Source organism: Malurus melanocephalus, unplaced genomic scaffold (assembly GCF_030028575.1).
Source record: "Malurus melanocephalus ecotype Western Australia unplaced genomic scaffold, MMel_1.1 scaffold_47, whole genome shotgun sequence".
In the NCBI taxonomy this organism is placed as follows: Eukaryota; Metazoa; Chordata; class Aves; order Passeriformes; family Maluridae; genus Malurus; species Malurus melanocephalus.
In genome coordinates this window covers 900,545-919,811 of record NW_026623279.1, presented here as the reverse complement: position 1 = coordinate 919,811, position 19,267 = coordinate 900,545, and the positions used below count along the sequence as shown (strand labels likewise).

Below are 19,267 nucleotides of genomic sequence, written 5' to 3'. Positions count from 1 at the left end.
GCTGCTCCGCATCCCGGGAACACCGGAATTCTTTCTTTCCTTCAGCTCCTTGCGGCACTTAGTCCGGGGACAGGTGTGACACCTTGAASCTTTTTGTTTATCGCTGGGCATCTTCCTTCTCTTCTTTGCTTCCGACCATGGGAATAGTAACAGCAATTCAGATTTTCCTTGACAGCACCTGTAACTGAACAAAACTTCTCATCTTTCGGTATCTTACAGCCTTTGCTGACAGCTATCAGTAAAGATAGCAAGTTTGTACAAACAAAACTCATCTGAGTTTTAGCTGAGAAGATGCAAAATCGGCCTTAGCCTATAGATACAGCATATTCTGTCCCTCCCCAGAAACCTGATCACCCTGCAACACACGTTTTTTAAAAAAAAAATTGCCCATGCCTGACATTTGGAGAGTCCAAGGGCAGTGCATCAGCAGTCTGAAGAGTGAGTGTTAGCACTTACCTGATCCCCCATGTGAAGAGAGATAATCTTTGCAGGGAGGGACATATAATACATTTTTTTGGCTGTATTTTCAATATGTTTTTTTCAAGTTCCAAACAGATATGCTGGGGATGTAATTTGACAGTATATACTTGCAGTCTGAAGGGAAGAGGGGCAAACATCAGCTCTTTTCTGCTATTCCATCTGTGACACTGTACTATAATCTGGAAAAGCTTAGAACATTAGTGGATAAGAAAATTATTTTGTTTTCTTATTGTTTAGTTYCTGCTCTTCAGTTTAGACTGTATTATTAAACATGGAGTAGGAATGAATAAGATAATCCATCTTTTGTTGTGTGTTACATGACAGTTGTAGAATTTGCCAGCTTCATGGTAGTACTGCCAATATGGGAAGTATTCAGAGTTCCCACTTGGATGATGGAATATACATTTAGGTATTTTTACATTTGTATATAGTTACAGCATACAGTCCTGTACTTATTAAACATTTTACTACTGCTGATCCATGGTTTTCAGAAGTTCTGTAATTACCTTTGCCCCAACAGGCTGCTATTTTCAGTTCTCATATATTTTGTAAGTTCTTCATATATTTTTCATGTATATATATAAAACAAATAAAACATAAATATTTATAAACATAAACACATATATTTATATATCTCAATTTATGCCATTCTTATATACACAGGAAAGAGGAGTTAAAAATGCATATTCAGTTTSTATGGGCTGAATGGAGCTATTTTAGGAATCAAAAGGCTTTTCAAAGSTAATGTTTGACAATCAGCAGAAGTYTTGAAGTMATAGATAAATAAGAGAGGATTTGCATCCAGTCAGTATTTGAGCACTATGGCTCTGTGGTTGATTTAGGGAAGGCAACTGGTATTTTATCCCAACTCCATCAGTTAGAAGAGAAACTCGAATCCTTTCACATAGTTTGAGATTCCCTTACATTCTAATAAAAAGATTACAGGAAGGGAAAGCTGGTAAACGTTTTCTTTTGCRTTTATATTTCTGCTGTTGTACTCTGTCTCTTTTTAGTAAGAGTTAATATTGTTTAACATTGGCTACTTTTCAGTATTTCCTGCAGTTTCTGAATGGTATAATCTCTAGATTTGTTAGAAATGGCGCCTTTGCAGGAAGCTCTGCATGTTAATTRTGACCTGGAATGAATTTTGAGAATTGGTCTCTTCCTGAGTGCATCACTAGCTTGGCTTTCTTCCTCACCTCTGCTTCAAGTGGTGATGACATATAATCAGCCTTATAAAAAGCTGTTTTTTGACTTAGATGTCATGGCTATGTGTATCTGGTTTTGTTTGAGCAGCTTTATCCTTCAGGAACTGAAGAAAGTGAACTATCTACTGTGGAAGATTACTTAGTTTTCTGGTAGTTAGTACCAGATATTAGTTTTTTGATACTCATACTRAAGTCTTCACACACAGAGACTGCTCATACAGTGCTTTCAGGGACTGATACTTACGTAAGGTTTCCGCTTTTAATGGGAGATCGTTTGCCAGCCTGTAGTCCAACTTTTCTAGGCATGTATGAAATAAAAAATAAAGTGGGTTTTATAGTTCCATTGCTTTTTTGGGGATATGTATTTGGAGAACTATTTGTAGTGACTTGTGGAATACAAAACTGCCACCATAAAATCATATCCTGTAATCACGGAACGRTTTAGGTTGGAAGAGACCTTTAAGGTCATCCAGTTCCAACTTCCCTGTAATAGGTAGGAGCACCTTCCACTGGACCAGGTTGCYCAGAGCCCCATCCAACCTGGCCTTGAACACTTGTCAGGGATGAGGCAGCCRCAGCTTCTCTGGGCACCTGTGCCAGTGCCTCACCACCCACTATGATTGCATGATCTTCCTTCTTACCACGTTTGCTAAAAGGCTTCCTATTAATTACTGAAAATRAGGCAGCTTTATGTAATGCTTCTGTGCTTGTAGTGTAACCACTGAGGAATGATTAGCAAGCAGAAAATTGGCCCTCAGATGACTTCTKTTTTTTAATTTGATGAACTGAAGTCAAATTTTTGTTGTCTAATCAAAAGACTTTARTACTACTTAGTCAACAGCTTACTCTCATCCCTCAAGCAGTTGCATTTAACTGGTATAGCAGGATTCAGGCATTACTCATCCACAAATGGCACACTTTCAAATCTTACATGGTCTTATTTTCAAAGAGGTGAAGTTGGTTAAATGCCATCAGAATAGAGCAGTGTGAGTGTGTGGTGCATTCCTATAAACCCTCTAAGTCTAAAGCATACTAATAATGCTAAACTTATATACTAGCAACTGCATTGTCAGATTTTTAGGATTTAATAATTGTGAAAAACAAATATTGTAAGGGTGCTTAATTTTCTTTCTGAGTCTTTGATGTAGAAAACTTAGATGAATTCTCTTCTTGTTGCATGGGGAAGAAATAGCAAAGACTCTACCTGATTTCTRTGTAGTTTCTGTGGTCATTTTGGTCATTTGGTCAATGGTAATTTTGGCATWTAAAATGATGTTTTTCCCTTTTCTTTAGTTTCTAAGGGAAGATATGCAATACAAGGATGCCTCKAACAAACATAGTCACCTGCACAGAGAAGACAAACATATCACCATTGAGGATCTGTGGAAACGCTGGAAAACATCTGAAGGTAGGTAAAGAAGTATTGCTAAAAATTATGGTGGTTATAGATACATTGATACATTTCAACAATTTTTCCACCAAGTATAGAAGAGTCAATGAATGACCTCTTGAAGCAGCTTCATGAATCTGTTTTGACACTGTTATTTATAGGCACACATAAACCCGACTAAGAACTTGTTTAGTCCTGTTAGAGGTAATTTCCTCTTSATGTGTTTGGTGTATTGTGAGTAAACTGAGATAGCTTACACAGTCATCTGTATGAAGTTCTAATTTATCAAGGTGACTGGTGCAAGTGCTGAACTCCAGATGAGCATGTTTATAATTTAATAAGCCCTAAACTATTTTAAAATATTTATTTTATGTTGTATTAAGTGGAAAATTCARTGCACTTTGATTTAAATTCTATTTGGGCTTTAAAGATCCAGAATTATTGCTCCAAAGCATTTTTGAAAATCTTCTTAARCTTGGGATACAGTAAAATGTACTGACAACCTAACACCACCAGCCCTCCCTCACTCTCATTTCAATGAAATAAGCAAGTTGAGCCAACTTGTCCAAGTATCAAAAAACTGTTTAATCAAGAGTACAGTGTTCATTGCCCAATAYRCCCCATGACATAGTAATTAMAAATGAATTCTAGAGATCTGGGATGTTAGAATTGTTAGGAGAAAAATGATTAACTTCCTCACCCCCTTCCCCATCCCACCCCTCATTCCCAAGGTGTTGTGCTGTCCTGATTCCAGCCAGGACAGGATTAATTTTTAGCAATAAACAGGAGGGGGCATGGCTGRGGTCCACATGTTATTCTACACCACCTCACATCATTGCTGGGAGCAGGGGAAAGGGAATCTCTCTTCTGGGGAGAAGGGATTTATGGGGAATGGACAGGTTGGGTATTTGTTTATTGTCAGGGGCTTTCCAGGGGAGTAGTTTATTTGTCTTATACCTTTTGTTCTTATATTGTTGTTATTGTTCATTTTCTTATCTCATTGCTGTTTCTAGTAAATTGTTCTYATATCAACCCATGATCTTTGCCCTTTGTGCCTATAATTGGAGGAGGAGGGGAAACTGCACACATGTTTTTAGTGGGAGTGTAAATTTGAGAATACCATTCCTAAACCACAACATGTTCTAATGGTGCAAATAGAGAGATCTTAAAGTTGGTATGGGTCAAACAACTWAAAGTGGGAACAAGAGAGGAATGAAACTAGGAACGTGCCATTGGTTCATTCTGCTAATACAGAAKTGGCCTAAGTGCAGTCTGAAGTAATGCATGAAGTGCATGAATGTAATTACCAAATTACAGAAGTTTGGTAAATATCTGTTTTAACCACTGATATTTAGCTTCATCTTTTCAAATTTTCTTTAAATACTTCTTCACTGAAGTTCTTGTTCCCTGAAAATATTGCAGCTATATTATCAGAAAAAAAATATCTTCTCAGCTTTTGGTCTAAGTCAGGAATATCTGTGAAAATTTAGGCTACAGTGATAGCAGAAGTRTAGTTTTTCTGTTGTGTGTATCTTTATTTTTTATTGTATTGGTAGGGGCAGTAAGACTCAAAAGACGGAGAGGAATGTCTCATCTCATTGTGTCTGCTCGTAGTGGCTTTATTTGTGCATCTTGCTGAGAGAACTAAAGTTGCACCACAGGGAGACCTTCAGAATGAGACTCCTGAGCAGTGACAACAGTGGTCTGGTGACTGTTAGAAAGCGTGAAGCCCCTCAGAAAATGAACTACTTTCATTTCATTTCAGATAACATGGAAAATGTTACTCTTCTTTTTATATGTTTTAGGAATTTGGATWTGTTTCTTATGTGCCACTAGTTTRTAGTGCCARTTTAATGCAATTTGACAACACTTAAACAAGAGGATGGAGAGTAGTGTAAATGACAGTCTCAGYAATTTGAGACTTTCAAGCAATCTGTTGAGGTATCTGTGAGAATTAAAAGCTCTCGACAGTGTATACAGAAACATCTGGATCTATTGCTGAGTGGAACTGCCCATTCTTTGCTGTAAAGCTTGCTTTATGTGAATGTTTTTCTTAAATGTTTAATAGCTTAAAATGTCTTAATAGCTTAAAGTTGTCCTTTTTTAACATTGAGGGTTCAAGACAGCTAAGATTTGAAGGAAGAAAGCGAAAACATGCCACCGCTGTTTGGTGTCTCCTTTTAYGGTTAAGGAAAACAGAAGTTGCTTTTAAGTAATTGATTGAGGATTTTATACAGTGAATGTAACCCTGAGGATTGGCTGCATTCAAAGCTCTGAAAATTGCCTAATAAAAGAAGGAACTTCAGAACATTGCTTTTTAATATTTCTGGCACTGGGCAGGCTTTTGATGTCCCTGCCTGGTGCAGAATCCGTAAGGCACAGTCCAGGCTGGGGCAAATTAAAGGAAGTTCAAGCCTGTCACAGGTTTCACCTGCGTGGAAGGCGTCACATCATAGCTGGAATCTGCATCTAGCTTATTACTGCTGTGTTGCCATTCAGTTTAAATGAGTCATTTGGTACTAAACAAGACTTCAATTTAGTTTAGTTAGAATGTGCTTTTTGTGACTTCTGAAATTTTTAATCGCATAATACAAATCTACAGAGAGTGCTTTATTTAGAGGAGTGTCTGTGAACTAGCATAGCTGTTTAAAATGTAGAAGATGCTGCTCTCTGAAAGTCTTCTGTTACCCKGTGTTGCTATTCTTTAAATGTAAAGCATATGCTTGTTACATGGTATTCTTTGGCTGTCTCCTAACAAAGCAATATTTATACATAATATGTATACTCTGTAGTATACGATATGTATACTACAGAGCCTTTCCCCCATTCAAAAGTAACAAACTTAGTAGATACTGTTAGGTTAATAGCAAAGGAGCATCTTCAGTATTTTTTCTACAAGGGCCTTGAAGAGGTAGTAGTTTTGAGTGTGGAAAAGGGACAGATGAACATTTGGTTTGATGTCTGAATTCCTGTCTTTGTATAATTATCTTTGAAAGTTCTCTCACTCACAGGCACCTGCCTTCCCTTTTTGSCCCTGTAAGGGGCTATGGTCATGTGAATTTGCTGTCTGAAGAGAAGCGTGTAGGTACTTGGTCTCAGTAGTRAGGGGACTGTAAAATCAGGGCCTTCAGCTGGGTAGTTCTCTGACCTGTCTCAGTGAGTAGGGTTGAATGCTGCATTCCTTAGTGATGTAGCATGGGCCTTTGGGACTTGATTTTGTAGTGAAGGTAAAAGCTGTTGTGGTCAAACCTGGAGTTCATGAATGCTTGTCAGACTAATTTGAATCCTAYCAAAACCTAGTTGTTACAAACTGCCTTTTAAAAGAAAAAAGTAGCTTTTACCATTRTAGCAGATTTGAGTTTTAATGTGTAATATCTCCTATAGACTGCCCTATAATACTAAAAACCCTTTTCCTTCATACAAAAGGTATGTGTACCCTTTTTCCCCTTTAATACTTTATGGAAAATAGGTGAACTCAAGTCTGATACTTTATTTATTAGGATAAAAAAAATACAAAAAATGGCTGTATATTTGCATGTGTGATCACCTGTTGTATTCTGATGTACTGCTGCACAAGTGTTCTTGCAGCAGCTGGCACTGAACTGCATACCACAAATGTGTTGTTGTTGCCCTGCACTCTAATCATTGCTGTCTCAGGTTTTAAGTATTTGGAGGCTGGAAATGCAAGCAGGGCTTGGCTGAGTTACATAATGCTGCATACTGCTGATAGTCCTAAAAACTGAGTTTTGAATCCTTTGTGTGCTTGATAAAGCGCAATCATTGTGCCTAGTCAGCCTGTTCTCAACTTGAAACCTAATRTATGGCTATTATTCACTCCTTGCCATGAAATACTCTTATCAAATGTAATTTGTTTTCTGAAAGCAGCAGGATGCCTTTAAGAATGCTGAGACTGACACTGTAATGTTATTTTACTTCATGTCTCCCTGCCCTGAAGCACGGTGCTACATGATAAATTTAACATGAAAATAATTATATAMAGTCTGATCTTTTAATCAGCCATTAATTTGTGGGTTAACAAGGCGAGACTTACATACTGGGCCAGTTTAAAGCCACTTTTGCTGTCTTCACCAGGTRTCTTGGTAGAGCAGTTAAAAAGAAGTAGGAAAAAACCCTCAAAACTCAGACTCTTGGTCTGAAGTAGAATAGCTGATGGAGGTCCAGAGACTGTGTGCTSCTCTGGGGTGTAAATACCATGTCTTCTACACCTGCCTGCCCAAAGTATGTTGCTGACATCCTCTCTCTGAAGACATCTCGGAAAAGAGGTGTGAGAGAGGAAGGATGTTGTAATTACTCTGTAATGCTATACGCAGTTAATTTACAGCAATTGTGACTGTCTACACTGCTGTCTAAAGTACTGCTTTCTTTTTTGGTGATTAAACTAAGGAAAAGTTTCAACCTCACCTAATTAGTGGGTGTTGGCACATTCTAATTGGCAGTGCTGATCAAGATGAATTTCAGTTGGCCTAGTTGCCCTTCAGTGCCCCTGGTTTATGTCACACTTGCTCTGTGTCATGTTTCAGTGGACTATTAYTGCTTCTTCTGGAGAAAGGCCAGTTTGCTTTTCAGTGCTGTGTGCTGTTGTAGAATAAACATGTATGTATGTCCTAAGATATCAACAAAAAGAAACAGTTTGATTGTTTTCTCTGATTGGTAGAACAGGAAGGAAGAACAGTGTAGTTTAGAGTCTGAGTCCACCTGGAAAACTTGGGGATTTGTGGGCACTGGCACTGGACTTCTGTGAATGAAGAATTAGTTTCCATAATAAATCTAAATTTCCCCTGAATCTCTGCTCAGATACATATTTCAGACCTTGACATCCCAGAATAAGAGAAGACAATTTGTATTGATAGTTTAAATGGTTGAGTGGTCAGTTAATAGGACGTAACATCAATAAAGAAGTAATTGATAGTATGTTTTCATAAATGGGTAGCAGAAGAATACAGAAAGTACAAATTCCAGTTCTAGTTTGGGGTACATTTTGGTTGCTTCTTTTTGCACTTTCTGTACTAATGGAGRTATGTGATAGAGTGATAGATAATGAATAAGAAAGTGCTTTTTCCAGAATACAAGTRATTTGCTTGGGAAAATTTCCTTGATATTCTATGAAGAAAACATTACAGTCTAAGCACTATGACAGATGTGATCGRCTTTGTGGTAAACCACTCAAATGTATACCTTTTTTCTTTTAGGATAATATGATTAAAATTACWACTGGATTATAAAAACCTATAAATKTATGTAAAATTTGGCAGTGTCTTCAAAATTTTTTTAGCAGTAGAAGTGAAAAGTCTCAATGGTATTTTTAGCCCTTTGCCCCTGACTTATAAAATCTGTGAATTGTGTGGTTTCTGAAATTGGGTGTTCTGTACTGTCAGTGATAGTCTATCGTGTGTAGTGGCTATTTTGGGTGGGTTTTTTCACATATCACATCAAAAGAATGCTTTTTTGGATTAGACTATGAACATATTTTTAGAATGCAGTTAAGGTGATACTTTTCTGGATGATTTTACCRTCCTTTTGAGACTTGTAATGACCAGTCAAATGACTTTGAATGATTTGTAAATCTGATTGCTTATTATTCACAAAACAGTTAAGAGTCTTTGCAATGGAAAAACATTGCCCAGACGTTTCACATAAAATCTTAGAGCAATATGACAAAACGGAGTCTGTTTCAATCAATATCTGATTATGGCTCAGARGGAGAGAAAGGAAAAGTGACAGCATACTGGAAAGGTTGTGTATTGTTGAAAGCCATTCATATGGTTAGGTAACTAGTGGTTTGTGCTACRAATTTGTTTYTTAAAGCTGTGAGTCTGTGAAATGTGWTCTGCCTATCTGGAATGATGATAATCTGAAATGTTTAAGCTGTGCTAGTGTAGACAAGAGACCTTAGAAGTCCTTATTTCAGTTTCAGTGTGAACTGAAGGCTGAATTCCAACTCAAAAATTTCCATTGCCTGCAGCTTTACCTGTCAAGCTTTCAGCAGCGCTTCCTAAAGGATCATTGTCAAAATTCACCACTCAGATTGTGTCCTAGTGATAATGKTTGTACAGAAATCTCTGCCCAGCACTGTCATATGCAAGTAGTTCTAGATAGAGAAATATTAAAAAAAAAAAAGTTTTGCATGTGAATATCTCTGTCCAGAAGGAGACTGCTCCTGTTTCTTTCATATGCAGACAGACTTTTGCAAACTCAAAAGAGTGAACAGTTTCCCCTCAGTTTTGTCAGTGTGAAGCTGTAAATTTTAGCAGCTGTACTGTAAGGGCCAGGAATGTGACTTTGTTTTTTTCTTTATTTTTTTCTTTATTTTTTTTCTTTTTTTTTGGTCATATCTGTGGCTAGTATTTTCTTACGCATCTGTAGATATGAATGTTTATATATAGTGTTGGTGTTGCTAAGGAAAATGGTTAATTATTCTCTACATATTTAAATTATTTTTCTTAGTGGGAGTACTTTTGCATGTAATTTCACTTTTCTTGGGCATGTTTGAGAGAGATTTAATGGTTTTSCTGTTAAATTTCTTCTGTCTTTTGSTGTTTTCTTTCWGTGTSCTCTCTCCTTCYCWTGTCAGSTCCCATTTTGTGGTTAGTAGGCRTGAACCTCTAAGAAAATTCTTGTCAAAATAARTTCTTAAGGCATCATCCTGGGAAAGTTCTTGGTGCCTTGCCTCAAATGGTTACAGCAGCAGCTGATGTGTGTTTAGTTCTGCAAGAATAGCAAGGACGAAGGGATTGAGGCTGCAATCGGTTTAAGCAGATGAAAGTCACAAGAGATCACAAGTTGCTGTCCTGATTTAAACTAAAGCAAAAGACTAGCTTGTTCTGGGAAAGTTTTAATAAAGAAATACTTCTTTTGGTTCCATTCTTGTTTGTTTACAGTTTGCCTGAGCTTTTACAGTAGAAATAATGAAAAAGGCAAAATGCCAGAAACACCTTGGCAATGCTRATTTTTCAGGAATTATAGAGAATTGGCCAAATTCTCTTGGTTATTGTAATCTGCTTTTCTAYTGATTGTCTTCTACGCTGTTGATTTTTACAAAAACTTAAGGTGATTGAATTTTTCTTTCAGTTCATAACTGGACTCAAGAAGACACTCTTCAGTGGCTATCAGAATTTGTTGAATTGCCTCAATATGAAAAGAATTTTAGAGACAGCAATGTCAATGGAACAACACTTCCCAGGTGAATGTATCTTCTGGATTMGTTTCAACTAATTCCCTGTAGGTTGCTGCATTAGTCTGTATGGTAGGAACAGCTATGTGCACCTAAAGTCTAACAAGAAATGGTCAAATGGAAGAAAATAGAAGTGTCCTTGCCGTTTGGAAGAAGTGGCTGCACTTTTTTTTCTGCCAAAATGTTTCAAAATATAACTTTTTWATAAAAGTTTTGTTTCTTTATTTGGGAGCTTTTATCAAAGCTCACAGAATTGTGTGGTAGCAAACTTTCCTTTTGAACATCTTTCAATCTAATGTATGGGTCTGCATAACAATGTAACTGTAGAACACCTTTCCTTGAGCRTAAATACCACACCTGAGTATTGCATGTGTTTAGGAGTTGGTGTCACAAGTCTGCAAATATACCTTTAATGATGCTAAATGGATTTATGATTTTTTTCCAGAAAGAATAGGTAAATTATTTTTATTTTCTTCTTTTGCTACGTGCTGATATGTATTTATACAGCATTACTGTTGCATTTCTCACTCTCAATTGAATAGCTGTAACCTGTGTAACTGTGTGAAATACTATTGATGTCTTTTTTTTTGATAGACTGATTTTGAATATAATTTATGGAATTTATGGAAACATTTTGTCTTATCATTACAGGATAGCCGTAAATGAGCATGCTTTCATGATCTCTCATTTGAAAATAATTGACCGGAGCCATAGACAGAAGCTTCAGCTTAAAGCCTTGGATGTTGTTTTATTTGGACCTCTCACCCGTTAGTAACTTTTTGGATTTTTTTTCTTATCTCTTGATTGTAAGAATTCAACAGAGCATATTTTCCATGACACTTGATACTGTAGATAGGACAGCTTATCTATTTAGTGGATGTACTGGTGGATTGCTTGGCATGCATTGTGGAACTCTRCAATGATTAAAAAAGGTTATTTAGTTGCTCTGACCAGGACAGTGGTTCACTTCTGTGTGTAAGATCATGTAGTAGTTTTAGTATAACCCCACTTGACAGATGAATGTTGGTTTTTGTGTCACAAGAAGTGTCCTTTAAATRTTGTGACTGTTTAAATTACATTTATAGCTAATGTTACATTCACTTCTCCATTAGCTTGGACAGTGCAGCTGSGATGCTGAAGTGAGAGGGGATGATGAAAAAGGAGATGGTGTTACAAATCCAACATCTGCATCTTTTGTGCAGACTTGAGTTTAAGTGCAGTTWAATTTAATGCAGCAGTTCCACATCTGACATTTTACCATATGCAGCCACGTCCATACCACATAACCAGTGCTCTGCATGCCCTGCAAGCTTCCTTGAACACAGTTATAGCTCTGCTCTGGTGCTGTGCATGTCAGGCRTTCCTGATCTGGTCAGGCCAGATCTGAGCTGGGGATTTTTAGGGGTGAATRAAAGCACTTTGTATTAGTCTTTTGATGCTCACAGAAACTGTCTTTACAAAGTTTTGACTATAAAAATTGTACTAACAAAGATGTGTTATGTGAATCTTGGATATGATTGTTTGACAATCCAACTTCTACTTTTAAAAAGTGCTGCTGTTACTATTTTAAAATTTACTTAATTTTTTCCAAGTATATTTTAAACTCAGCACAGGGTATTTGAGAGGGTACAAAGTAAGGAGAACTTRGTCAAATGTAATTAAGGCTCCTACTGGCCTAAAAAAGTGCAGTTGTGGATCTCTATTTTAACTGYTTAAATAAAAGTACAGACTATGTACTGTAAAGGGATTTAGTAAACTTTTCTCAATCTAATGAATGTTTTAGTATAGTTTAATTAAACTGTATTAGAGCAGAGCTGCTTTTGTTGTATGGAAAATGCTCTGGAATATATTTGAAAGGTAGTTGTTGGAGGTGATGTGAGTAAATGAGYTGGAATTCTGTTTAGCATCGGGTTCTGCCACCTTTTAGGCTGGGGAGAGGAGGGGAAGGACTTAGTCTGTTGTCTGTATCAATGAACTAGTTAATGATGGTGTTGTTCTCTGCACAGGTCCCCCTCACAACTGGATGAAGGATTTTATATTAACAGTTTCTATAGTTATTGGTTTTGGAGGCTGCTGGTTTGCATATACACAGAACAGAACCTCAAGAGAACATATCACAAAAATGATGAAGGACTTAGAAAGTCTCCAAACAGCAGARCAAAGTCTTCTTGACTTGCAGGAAAGGTATAAAACCTAAAAGAAAAAAAAAGTTGTCCTTTTGTTTTGAGGTTCAACACAAATGCAGTTCCTTTACAGTCATAAGTTATTTGCATTAACTGCCTTTGGATTTTGTTCATCTTCCCTTTGCATGGAAATTGTGATTTCAGTGGTGCTTTTTTTTGGGTAGAGATTGCTCCTGGATATTTTAGCAGGCAATACAAACTTGTGGATGAAGGTAGGGAACTGAGGCTCAATATTTTTTTCCTACAGGTTTAAAAGTATGTATTGTTATTTTCATATAATTATAGTTTGTTTTGAATAGTTATGTAGATGGGAATGAGAACATTTCTCCTCTTYTTAAGCTCCTAAGATTGAAACAAACCTGAACTGTTTACTCTCTATTGCTTATATAGCAGCGTGAGAGTTGATAGTTTGTGGTACTCCTGTGACTCAGTTGTCTATAGAGACATYTATTTTGATACTGCACTTTTAATGATGGTTCACTTAAAAGTTTGGATGTTTTGCCTGGCATGGATATCACATCGTGTGATGTAATTGCTGCTGATTCATGAAGCTTGCGTAGTCTTTATTATCACAGAGTGGTTGAGGTTAGAAGAGACTTCTGGAGTTCATCTTGTCCGGCCTCTCCTGCTCAAGCAGGATCATCTAGAACAGGTTGCCTAGGACCATGTGCAGGTGGCTTCTGAATATGTCCAAGGATGGAGATTCTACCTCCYCTCTGGGCAACCTGTGCCAGGTGCTCAGTCACTCTCATGGTGAAAGTGTTTCCTGATGTTCAGACGGAACCTCATGTGCTTTGGTTTGTGCCCATTGCCTCTTGCCCTGTTGCTGGGTGCATTTTGTTATCCTGAGGACTGCATCTTTTAACAAAARTGCTGTGTATTTTCTCATATTTTTGTTCAATTGTGAAGGCTTGAGAAGGCACAAGAAGAGAATAGAAATGTTGCTGTTGAAAAGCAAAATCTGGAGCGCAAAATGATGGATGAGATCAATGATGCCAAACGTGAAGCTCATCGCCTAAGGGAATTGAGAGAGGGAGCTGAATGTGAGCTCAGCAGGCTCAAATACGCAGAGGAAGAGTTAGTACAGGTATCTGCCAGCAGTTGATCATTTTAGTGTTGACCTTAAATTGGTCCTAGTTTTATTATATCCTTACAAATGTTTAAAGCAGCGTTTCCCAAATGCTGGATTTGAATGGAAAAATTCGAAGAGTGCTTAATGATCGTCTGTCAATTGTGTCAATCTAGTACAATAATCCTGAAACTATTAGAAGCTGTGAACTTTGTATATTAGCTTATCATAATGTTTTTKTATTCAGAGAACAAAAATATATAAAAGAGCATTTTTTATCTTGCTATCAGAAGAAAGACAATAGCTTTGTCTCATCTGAACAGCAGCAAATTYGGATTTATTTTACTAAAAAATTACCATCTTACAAAAATATTTAAACTTTGAATTAGGAACTATATATCATTGAAAAAAATATGGAAGGTCATATGCTATATTTCAGATGCCGGGTCTGGTTACCTGCCAACAATTGGCACACACCAAAACTCTGTCAAGCTTTGGTATGTTGCTGTGGGGTATAAAGGTGCTTATAATTCACGTGTCAATTCTAATAATACTTTTGTTGATGCTTTTACTTCTTCTTGATTGCTAGGTTCGTATGGCTCTAAAAAAGGCTGAGAAAGAGTTTGAGTTGAGAAGTAATTGGTCTGTTCCTGAAGCTTTGCAGAAGTGGCTTCAGCTAACACACGAAGTTGAAGTACAATATTACAATATCAAAAGACAGCATGCAGAAATGCAATTAGCAATTGCTAAAGATGAGGTAATTAATTWTTCTTCAGCTGCTTAAAGATTTTCCTGATTTGTAGCTAGAGATATGAAATAGTAAACACAAAGCAGATAAGCATTTGTGGTTTTTTTCTTCTCTGAGTTGTTGTTTGCTACCTGYCAATATTGCTAATGTTTTGTCATGCCAAGTATGCTATTGTTTTATGCATTTCACTTTACTTTGTATTATAGGCAGAAAAGATAAAAAAGAAGAGAAGCACTGTGTTTGGAACATTACATGTTGCACACAGCTCCTCCCTGGATGAAGTGGACCATAAAATTCTTGAAGCAAAGTAAGAGGGTTACTGAGACACATGCCTATTCTTTTGTGATTATTTGTTCCTGGAACAATGGTATTTTTGAGAGTTATGGAATTGAGTGTTGTGGTTTCGCACTTTAAGAAAAGTAGTTTAAAAATATTAAAATGTAATCTTTATTATATAAATGTTATAATAGATCTTCRGATATGCTGGAATGAATGTGTTGCTGTGCTTTATCATTCAGAACAGTGTATATAATTTTAATGTGTGCCTTTCTTCAGGAAAGCACTCTCTGAGTTAACGACGTGTTTGCGAGAGCGTCTTTATCGATGGCAACAGATTGAGAAGATTTGTGGGTTTCAAATCGCACACAACTCTGGGCTACCAAGCTTGACRTCCTCCCTCTACTCTGACCACAGCTGGGTAGTTATGCCTCGAGTTTCCATTCCTCCCTACCCAATTGCAGGGGGAGTTGATGACTTAGATGAAGATACTCCTCCGATAGTTTCACAGTTTCATGGTAAGTGATGAGCTCAGTAAAAAGAAAGGGGGGAAGTTGTGGGGACATGGGATTTTCAAGTCAGGTGGGAGGAGAGTACTAAAATCAAACAGGATTTGATCAAAGTCAAAAGGACCAAAATTCTATGTAGCATTTCAGATACTAGATCTAGTGGGACTTATATAAAGTAAAAACTGGGGTTTGCAATAAATATAACATGAAGAAAAAGCCTTTATTTTCATTCAGTGGCAGAGTGGGGCAAATTCAGCCAAGGTTTTGAAAGCGCTTGTAAACCTTGGATTGCTACTGAGACAAAAGTTGGTAATGAATAATGCTGACTTTCTGTTAGCACATTTATTCTTTCAGATGGAAGGAATGAAGTTAGTTAAGGGTCCCTTGAACTACAAGGAAGATCACATCCTTTGGGAGGCCCCATGCAACATAGCCTTGTGAACATTCTTTAGTGGCTGGAACAAAATCCTGTTGTRCTTCAAGAGGAGCTTTCAGGCAGAATGTTTGTGTTTGGATACAGTGAGTTGTTTGGGTGTCAGGCAGAGAGGCTGAGTGCTGGAGGGAGGGAAATCCAGCTTTGGTTAAACTATGATCAAAAAATATACGCTGGGGATTCAGACCACCCTTGTATCATGAGTCATTGTGAGAACGAGAGCCTGCTTCATGGAAGTTGTGATTAACTGGACTCTAGAGGCAAATCAAAAAGCTGAGCTCCCATGTAGCTATTCAAACAAGCTCTATCAAGCTGAGGAATGAGTAGGATGGAAAGCTGCCATGTGGGTATTTTTCTTCTAGGGCTGGGATTCTCACAAGAAATTCAGAGTGTATTTTAAAATAACATAAGGTTGCCACCTTGCTGGCTTTCCTTAGTGTGCCTTGGGCACTAGTTTTTCTTCTAAGTATACCAACCTTTTTTCTGCAGACCACACTGAAAAGTTCATTAATCCTCTTGCAACACTGCTTACTGCAAGTTCTGATCACTTTAAGGAATGCTGTTTCTCTAGTTGTCTTCAGTGCAAAGGCTTTGATTTAAACCCTAGCAACCAAATTTATTGGAGGCCCAATAAAATATGGATGCCTAGAGTTAATATTCCAATTCTATATAGAAAAGCCTGTGGTCTGATTTCAAAAGGAAGAGCTCCATTTATTGTCACAATTTTCCAGATGGTCTAAAATGACAAACTTGAATATGTGTAAAAGGCTTGTGGGTTTTTTTTAATCACTTCTCACTTAGCTCTTGCTTAGCAGCRAAGACAGAGAACAGAGTGCAGTTAATTCAAGGGAAGTACAATTAGAAAAGGACAAATGTACAGTTTGTAAGAGCATACTTAGCTGAAACTTTACTGTATGCTTTTGCTAATGTGATTTAGTTTTTTTGCTAAAGATCAGATCATTTGCAAGTATTTCTTAGTGATGGAAGTAATTTGATTCTTAGTAACACTACAAAAACTTGAATTTTTATTTTCATTTTTTTTCTTCCTGAATTTCAGTAAGGCACAAGAACCTGATGTTGTTAAGGTGATCACAAGAAGGAAACAGCTTTTTCTTAATTTACYAGCTTTTAAAATTTCTATTCAGTAAATAAAACATGGAAACACTTGGGAGTGGGGAATGAGAGGGAAAATAAGCCAAATAATCTGTTGTTGAAACTTATGTTGAGGAGTTAAATTATTGTAGGTTAGTTTGCTAGCTGCTGAATTATTCCCATCATTTAGACAAAAATAACAAATGTACACGAGGAAGAGCAGAAGCAAAATGGCTTGTCTTGGTCAYGAGGCTTCAGGCCAAATGCCATGTGCAGAGGTCACTTAAGAATGGGGCTGTGGCAGTCACTGGGTCTGAAGTGGACTGGGCTGTTACCTTGCCTTGGTCTCATAAGACTGGCAGAATTTGAAGTCTGCTGGACAGGCTTCTTTGTGCCAGAGCATTCGGGTTGATGGGCTAAAATGGTGTYAAGTGATAGAGCTGTTTGATCAATCTCAAGTTGAAGAGCTAAAAGGGATTAGTAGTGTACAACACTTGAACAAAGTCCTTACAGCGGGAATGGGATTGTGAAATTTCTACTTTTCCATTGACTGATTAGGATTCAGCTGGTTCCTTGATTTAGTGAGTTCCATTAACACTAGAAAATTCTATATGTTAAATGGTCATAGCTGAATTCTTCTTATTCCTGTGTATATACGTCTAAAAAGAACCAAAATGCTCRTTACTTCTCTCAAAATTCACTCATGGTTCCATCTTGGTTTTYTTTATTACCAGCAAGTAGGATGGCATCTGATTTACCTGGGCCTGTAGCATAAATTTCCTAAAGAGATTCCTATTCTCTTATCTCAGTTCACATTTACTCTCTGTGGAATTTTTTTGTAATTATGCAAGATGATTTCTGAACCCCCAACATGCTTTTAGGGTCAGTAGGGAATTCATCAAAAGTAAAATCGGAAGTTTTGAGTTATATGACAACTCTCATGTTGAGACTCTCAAACTTTTCTTTCCTGCTCAGGAGTGGAAATCAATCTGTGTGTTGGCAAAGGTGCATTTACTTGCTGTTTTGTGAAAACTGTGATTTTCTGTACTAAAAGCAAGTGACAACTTGTCCTTTTCTGAGATTCCAGGGAAATCAACTTACCTGATGATAAACTGCCATTGCAGAAAATAAAATGTGTTTTCTCAGGCTAGACATCCTTGTTCAAAATTATTGAAAATTATTGAAGGGGTTTTTATTTTTTTAAATGTTTTGAACACCAGTAGAGGTCTGGTGTGTCTTACATAAGCACTGATGCATTCCTTGGGACAATTTGAGGAGAGGTGTGAAATATCCTGAGACTTGTAGCAGCTAGCCTGAAAACAGGCCTGTAGATACATTTCTGTACAAGTATTGCTGCCTAATAATCTTTTGAAGGAGGAATTGGATTAGAAATATTTGAGTTTATCACTTCCTGTTGGGTTCTTTGCTGCTGAGGTCTTGTATGGCTGTCTCCACCCATTCTTAGGATTTTTGCTTCCACAAATTTGTAGTTAGCTTGGCAAGAGAAAATGTTATCTGAAAGGAAGTTCTTAGCTTAAAATGAGGTTGAATTGTATATTTTCTATCATGTTACACAAATGAAATTGGTCTTCTGTATCTAACCTACTTTTTGACTAGTGCAGTGTACATCAGTTGGCTCTTTGGTTAGTCATACYTACATTGCAAAACTTTTACATATTCTTCTAAGCTCCAAATCACTACACAAGTAAAATACAGGACATTGTGTAACATGCTAATTTCAGCACTGCTATTTTAATTTTATAAAAGGTTGGGAGTTTCAGTAGAATCCTTCTCTKTGTTCTCAAGAACTTGGTCAGGGTAGTTGGCAGGCACAAATTCTCTGCAGTTACATCTTGATTAGCTGCTTCATCTAACTGAGGAATGTATGAGGTGTGGCAGTCTTTCTTCTTCTGAAGTGGTTGAGCAATGTCAAAGTTGTTTAAAAGTCACTGTCACTGAAGCAGGTATTTACTACTTAGTCTTCAGAGTAGATATTATTAACATCAATGTCACTTGGAGGGTTTTGGTTTGCTTTTTCTCTGCCTCAGGGTCCATTGTAAAACCTCCCAGCACACTGGCAAGAAGCAGTAGCTTGTGTAGATCAAGACGCAATGTTGTGCCATCATCTCCACAGTCTCAGCACGCTTTGCACTCCCCTGACCCTGACATCCTCTCTGTGTCGAGCTGCCCTGCTCTTTATCGAACTGAAGAGGAGGAGGAAGCCATTTACTTCTCTGCTGATAAACAATGGTACGGAGATTAGCAAACAGCACTTGGAACTCTTGGTAGGATTATTGAGACTAACAGTTTAGAATTAGAGSTTAAACCAAGCCAAAAGTTTAAGTAATCTGTAGGATAATATAAATTAATATAGTCTACGTGGAACCAAGAGTTCTTGTCTGGTATGTGTATGTAAATAGCTAGCATGTCATATACAGTTAAGTAATGTTACAATCCAGGGTGCGCTGAACTAACCCTGATTCTCCATTACAATATGTTACTGGCTTTTACATCTGAAACTAGGATCAAAAGCAATGTCAGCTACTGGGCGAAGAGGAGATGGATGGTAACACAATTCTTACAGCATGTTGAGCGTGTACCTACTCTTGTTACATGGCCTCATAGGAAAARGTTAAATTCCTTTTGGAAGGAGCAAATGAGCTTGTTGAAAGGTAGGGACACTTGTC

General features: G+C 37.3%; 1 protein-coding gene across 2 annotated transcripts in view; it reads left to right on the top strand.

Moving 5' to 3' along the window:
• STIM2 (stromal interaction molecule 2) overlaps positions 1-19,267 on the top strand; it is a 65,778-nt gene that overhangs the window by 43,480 nt on the left and 3,031 nt on the right. The window contains exons 3-12 of one of the 2 annotated variants that reach the window (XM_057365041.1): positions 2,982-3,096; positions 10,168-10,279; positions 10,922-11,037; positions 12,277-12,454; positions 13,363-13,540; positions 14,112-14,279; positions 14,477-14,577; positions 14,826-15,064; positions 18,629-18,830; positions 19,104-19,252. In XM_057365041.1, coding sequence (XP_057221024.1) covers positions 2,982-3,096; positions 10,168-10,279; positions 10,922-11,037; positions 12,277-12,454; positions 13,363-13,540; positions 14,112-14,279; positions 14,477-14,577; positions 14,826-15,064; positions 18,629-18,830; positions 19,104-19,252 — 1,558 coding nt within the window. The remainder of the gene's footprint in view (positions 1-2,981; positions 3,097-10,167; positions 10,280-10,921; positions 11,038-12,276; positions 12,455-13,362; positions 13,541-14,111; positions 14,280-14,476; positions 14,578-14,825; positions 15,065-18,628; positions 18,831-19,103; positions 19,253-19,267) is intronic. The other variant, XM_057365040.1, reaches the window with a different exon arrangement.